Raw genomic sequence first — 6,727 nt, forward strand, 5'->3', positions numbered from 1 at the left:
AAGTTTCGTCAAAATAATAGGTAACCTGGTACTAAATGGTGTTCGAAATGAATTCAAAGGAACATAAGTAATTACCAGGAAGTGGACTGTTGAAGGTCAACTGACCTAAAGCTCAGCTACCATTAAAATAAATTTGCATCTGAATGGAAATGTGCAGAGACTTTTCCCTGTTTCTCCAGTTTTGCATTTTGCCTCCAGCACCATCGCTAATCGGTTTTGTGTGTACGGTAGATTCTGCCTATTATCCCCAGGTAGTGAACTGTAAAATAACGTGAAATACATTTATTTTTCATTAATTTGTCATTTAATTAATTAATTAAACCAAAGCCCAATATTAGTAATAACTTGAAAAGTTATTTACAAAATGACTACAAAAGTCAAAACAATAGCAGCTTTGCTGTGCCCCCGCACATTGACTCTGTACCGGTACCCCCTGTACATAGCCCGGCTATTGTTATTTTCTGCTGCTCTTTAATAATTTGTTATTCTTATCTCTTATTATTATTTTTTGGGGGGGGGTATTTTCTTAAAACTGCATTGTTCGTTAAGGGCTTGTAAGTATTTCACTGTAAGGTCTACACCTGTTGTATTCGGTGCATGTGACAAATAACATTTGATTTGATTTGATTACAGAATGGTAGAGATTGATACACTGACTTTACTTCCTGAACATTTGACATTATTGACATTCACTGAGTTATACTACTCTGCTCTTTACTCAAAAGTCCTAATTTAGCACTCGCAGTACTGTGTGTTTACATGGCATCACACAACATCACCTGCTACAAGTCATTGTAAAATAATGCTTTACTTCGAAATGCTGTCAATTATGTCAGCCATTGTCAACTTGTGCATTTAGTCAAATCTCACCAAAAGCATTCAGGTAGTCTACCATGCTGTATCAAATCAAATTTATTTATAAAGCCCTTCGTACATCAGCTGATATCTCAAAGTGCTGTACAGAAACCCAGCCTAAAACCCCAAACAGCAAGCAATGCAGGTGTAGAAGCACGTCAAAGACAACAGAAAGTGACTGTAAAAGGTCTTCTTTTGTAGAATTGTCCGTCTCTCCCTCTCTGTCGTAGTTATAGTGGATAGTTCAGAGTGACATTCATTCATCCAATTTGTAAGTCGCTCTGGATAAGAGCGTCTGCTAAATGACTTAAATGTAAATGTATGATGTAAATGTAATTCATGTTGTAGAATGGATGTTTCGGCGGTTGTCGTTCTTCGCATTCAATGATACCGAATTCCTAGCTGCAGACTAGTAATTAATATCAAAGACTTGTTCTTATTCTGTCGGTATCGATAGTCTAAGAGTTTAACCACGTGGTATGGTTAAAAGATTCAGCAATGGTCTGCAACCTTTGTCCTCCCGTGATTGAGAGAAACATGGTCTACTTGAGGAATTCTCAAGATTGGGGTTTTATTCAGAATTGCAGAAAAGAGGCTGTCCCAGGATGCCTGACCCTAACTGAGCTCATGGGCGGTCCTCTGATTTAGTTCAACTCAAAAGGGAATTGGAGTTTCCTTCATTAAACAATCCAAAATCACATTACACAATTTTACAAACAGTATCATACTCACTCATTCATCTTATACAAGAATTAGATGTAAGCCTCAGATATGAGGTTATCATATAAACAGCGTTATGGTAATGTGGCCACACCGTCTCCCATGAGCTTCTCAAAGTTGTAACAAACGGACCAGTTCGTAGCTGGATTCTTCACCGATCTTTTATACCTTCTCTGGAACATGAAATTTGTTCGGACCTCAAGTTCTGTGAGGTGGAACAAATTCCTTTGTTCTCTATGAAAATTCACTCTGTCTCTTATACTGTGTGGCCATGAGGCAGGGTCTTCTCCTCAGGAATTTACGACCTCTCTCTTTCCACAGCAGTCTGGTTGAAGGAGGCAAGGGGGAGGCAGGGAGAGGAGGATAGGGCTTGCTGTACCCAAAAAGGGCAACGTCATGACACTTGAATGCACATGCACTCAATTCTTCATTGCTGCGACTTGCTTGCTTGCTAGTTGAGATTTCTGATCGCGTTAGGCTACGTTTCATTTTATTTTTTATGTCAGTTTGAATGCGGGGGAAACACTAATGTCTGCAGTTTTCGGTTTGGCTATTTGTTTCAAGTGTATTCGTCTATAAATAAAACACTTTGTCATCTCTCCCATGTCTTATTAGACTAGTAGTTGTTCTGTTTATTGCTTGCCTATGTTTTACTCTCTCCTCTGTTTAATTTAACACACTTTTATTAATTGTGGTTGCCTATCCTGACGTGAAGTTTGTTCTATAGAAAGTATTTGACTCATGTGGGCCACGAAGTATTTGACTCTAGCCATATAGGAAATTCCCCCCCCCTTTCTATCTTGGGACTGCAAGGCCTGGCACACTTCAGAATAATTTTGGTATCTCATGTTGACCAGTAGTGTGTACCACAAAGTATTTGACTCTAGCCACAAAATTAAGGAAATTAAGAATTAAATATTTAACCAGGTAGGCTAGTTGAGAACAAGTTCTCATTTGCAACTGCGACCTGGCCAAGATAAAGCAAAGCAATTCGACACATACAACATCACAGATTTACACATGGAATAAACAAACATACAATCAATAATACAGTAGAAACTAAATCTATATACAGCATGTGCAAATGAGGTAGGATAAGGGAGGTAAGGCAATAAAAGGCCATTGTGGCGACGTAATTACAATATAGCAATTAAACATTGGAATGGTAGGATGTGCAGAAGATGAATGTGCAAGCAGAGATACTGGGGTGCAAAGGAGGGTATGTTTGGCAGCATGAGTGAATGATGCTTTGTTGCGAAATAGGAAGCCGATTCTAGATTGAATTTTGGATTGGACATGTTTAATGTGAGTCTTGAAGGAGAGTTTACAGTCTAACCAGACACCTAGGTATTTGTAGTTGTCCACATATTCTAAGTCAGAACCGTCCAGAGTAGTGATGCTGGACGGGCGGGCAGGTGCGGGCAGCGATCGGTTGAAGAGCATGCATTTAGTTTTACTTACATTTAAGAGCAGTTGGAGGCCACGGAAGGAGAGTTGTATGGCATTTGACGCTCATCTGGAGCTTAGTTAACAGTGTCCAAAAAAGGGCCAAAGGTATACAGAATGGTGTCGTGTGCGTAGAGACGAGAGCGACATCATTGATGTATATATTGATGTATTCCAGGCTCTGATCAGGCCCTACACCCAAACAAGGGCACTGCGTTCATCCACCTCTGGCCTGCTCGCCTCCCTACCACTGAGGAAGTACAGTTCCCGCTCAGCCCAGTCAAAACTGTTCGCTGCTCTGGCCCCCCAATGGTGGAACAAACTCCCTCACGACGCCAGGACAGCGGAGTCAATCACCACCTTCCGGAGACACCTGAAACCCCACCTCTTTCAGGAATACCTAGGATAGGATAAAGTAATCCTTCTCACCCCCCTTAAAAGATTTAGATGCACTATTGTAAAGTGGCTGTTCCACTGGATGTCTTAAGGTGAACGCACCAATTTGTAAGTCGCTCTGGATAAGAGCGTCTGCTAAATGACTTAAATGTAAATGTAAATGTATACAGAGAAGAGTCGGCCTGAGAATTGAACCCTGTGGCACCCCCATAGAGACTGCCAGAGGCCCGGACAACAGGCCCTCCGATTTGACACACTGATCTCTATTAGTTGGAAGTAGTTTGTGAACCAGGCGAGGCAATCATTTGAGAAACCAAGGCTGTTGAGTCTGCCAATAAGAATGTTGTGATTGACAGAGTCGATGAATACGGCTGCACAGGAATGTCTCTTATTGATGGCGGTTATGATATCGTTTAGGACCTTGAGCGTGGCTGAGCTGCACCCATGACCAGCTCTTAAACCAGATTGCATAGCGGAGAAGGTACGGTGGGATTCTAAATGGTTGGTAATCTGTTAATTTGGCTTTAATTTTTTATTTTTTATTGCCTTGTTATATTTGATTTATTGTCATCTTATATATTAGTATGCAAAGATCGAATTTGGGAGAGGGGGGCTTTCGCAGCAAAGAAAATAGCCATGCCGAAATCCCCCCATCCCCCTTCTAATTTCCTTAATTTTGTGGCTGGCAAGGGAAGCACAACACAAATTTCCCCGGACACATTAAGCCTTGTCCTAGACTAGAAAGAATACTTCATGTAGATTCTGTGACCGGGAAACCAACCCATATCCTAAATGGAAACCCGCCCATTGTCCTAAATGAAATCAAGAAATGTCCGTAGACATGCATACTGCAAACATGTTTATTATGACACGTGGGTTAAAAGCAAAACTCATGACATAATCCAATTCAAATTTACAATCTACTTCAAATAGGAATGGATTCCTGAGTAACTGAAGATGTGGTACATCTCTACTCTGCACTCCGCCGTCCAAAGTCTACCCATCCTTGGTAGTCCCAGTCCGGACACTCGTTCATCATCTCTGCGAACAATACAAACCTATATGAACCAAACAGAAAAGTTAATTGTGGATTTAAAGTGCTCAAGCGAACAACGATGCACTTCAAATGTGCCACAGTAGATGTTGGCATCTCTCTTTCTCTCTCACACACGCACTTGACTCGACACCACCACTTACCTGAGATGGCCTGCATGATTTGCTTGGACATGAACTCGCGCTGGTCCTCCGACAGGTGCGACATCCTCTCCATCCGTGTAATGCTCGTTTGAGGGTCTTGCACCCGCTTAGCGATGTTCTCCGCAACATTCCTCACTGCCTCCCTCCTGGCCAGTAGCTGTGGCAGTATCCCACCCTGTTTGGTGTTGCCATCCGACTTGGATACGGGAGATGTCAAACCAACACTCACCAGCGCTGCCATGAGGACGCACACCAACAATCCACTCATTGCCATGCCTAGATGCAGAATACGTGTTTTCTTACAATAAAGCTTTAGATTATTAGAAGTAGGGAATGCAAAAAGCTATTTTTTTGTGTGAAAATGACAGTGGCAATTACCTTAAGAGAGGTGATCGTACGTAACAGTCTGTACTAAACGAAGTCAGCAAGTGCGAATGATATTGCCAGCTCTCTCTGTCAGGTCTTTTATACACAAAGGTCTATGTAGCCAATATGGTAAAAGAGCAATATCTGATAACAATGTCCAAGATGGATCCCTTGATTGATTGAAAAAGACGATGGAAACTCCATGCGTAATGGATGCTCGGTGCCAGAATGGGGCGCATCAATATTCTAATCGTTCACCTGGAAATGAGAGACAATAAAGTATAACTCAGATATTCAATAGTGGTTGTTGTTACAGAAGTCTACAACCCTGTCATAACACCTGTATCCAAGGCCAAGGTCCCCCAACTTTAACTTCCACTTGCATTGACATGCAAGGAAAACCATGAATCGGTCATTAAATATGCCATGAAAAAAAGGGCAAGTTGTCCATCACTTAGAAACACATATGAAACACAAAGGCACCATATCATTACTGTTGTTCTTAATATAGACCTAGTTATAAAACTATTATGACAGCGATATCGTTATGGCGTAACCTAAACGACGGATGAGGAAGGGTTTTAAGTGGACAGTGTGTGATGACGTACATCCAACACTCTTATCTGGACTAAAGAGGGCATCATTGACTGGAACCAACATTAGAGTTGTTTACCTATAGATGTTCTAAATAGTCAAGGAAATATCTTCTGTGTATATTATATTCTTTAAAAGCTTAAAAAAATTGTAATTCAAGTCATACAGATATGATATCCGTTTAGAATGTTGTCAATGAAGCTTGTCAATATTATTGACACTGGAATTGTTGTCAGGATACCACGGCCAAATTGATATGCTGTTATGGAAATAGGAAACAAGTGATAATGGTTTAACATGGACCTGATGTCTCTTTACATTGTGCACTTCACTAGAATGTAAAGTATCAACTAATGTACATAGAAAAACTTGAACCCAGTCTGTCAGTTTCTGGCACTCCAAGGATGATAAGAATGTATAGGAGGCTCATTCTTATGAAGACTGGAGGTGTGTGTGTGGTAACTGGGGTAATTAAGGTATGTTTGAGATGTTGTTCATTTAGTTTTGAGATGTGGGTGTGGAAGAGAGTGTTATGGAGAAACTGATCATTAAAGGGAAATGAACAGGATAATTACATTTGAAAAAAGCACAAAGATTGTTTATGTCCTAGATTAGAAATAAACCGATTTTGTTAGGGTCCTCCCACCTCCAGCCCTCTAAATTGTGCTGTGTCCCTCTTTTTTACTGCTGTAACTTCCAGTAAAGGAGGTATACCACTCCCCTCCAAACTTTCTTTATCATAATATCACAGACACACAGGCTTTCCAGCTTACACTTGGAAGGAATTGAACGTAGGCCAAAGACAGAGGACTCACCCTTTCGCTTTTGTTACCGTCTTACGCTAATCAAGGCAGAACATAAATAGCTCTACCTGTGATAATAGAACCAAAGAAAACATTAGAAATAGCAGAAGGCCTGCCAAGTGATTAGGCACGCGATGGTGTCTTGGTTTCCCAGACATTACTTGGATATACCTTCTGACACACGGTGCCAAAGAATAATCAAGTCAAACACTCCCTTTAGGGTCACCAGAGAATATATAGAGGCCATGAAGTTAAGTGTTTGTTTAATATACAGTCTATTGGCTGAATGAGGGGGCTTTGGGGTTTCAATAGGTGGTGGTTTGAGGATAGTGACAGTGAAGTCTTGATGG

At 41.0% G+C, this 6,727-nt stretch overlaps 1 protein-coding gene across 2 annotated transcripts; it reads right to left on the bottom strand.

Annotated features, from left to right (window-relative positions):
- Window positions 1-4,263: 4,263 nt before the first annotated feature.
- On the bottom strand, window positions 4,264-5,341 carry LOC115143566 (cholecystokinin-like). 2 transcript variants are annotated; one of them, XR_010458590.1, is made up of 2 exons: window positions 4,615-4,701; window positions 4,264-4,475 (listed from the first exon to the last, which is right to left on the bottom strand). XR_010458590.1 is itself a non-coding variant. In XM_029684066.2 (2 exons), exons 1-2 carry the CDS (start codon window positions 4,886-4,888, stop codon window positions 4,388-4,390), a joined length of 345 nt encoding a protein of 114 aa, XP_029539926.1. In that variant the 5' UTR covers window positions 4,889-5,341; the 3' UTR covers window positions 4,264-4,387. The 2 variants fall into 2 exon arrangements, 1 of the variants encoding a protein (XP_029539926.1); XM_029684066.2 differs by having other exon boundaries at window positions 4,264-4,458; window positions 4,615-5,341.
- Between the last annotated feature and the right edge of the window lie 1,386 nt (window positions 5,342-6,727).

This window comes from Oncorhynchus nerka, linkage group LG15 (genome assembly GCF_034236695.1).
Source record: "Oncorhynchus nerka isolate Pitt River linkage group LG15, Oner_Uvic_2.0, whole genome shotgun sequence".
Classification (NCBI taxonomy): domain Eukaryota; kingdom Metazoa; phylum Chordata; class Actinopteri; order Salmoniformes; family Salmonidae; genus Oncorhynchus; species Oncorhynchus nerka.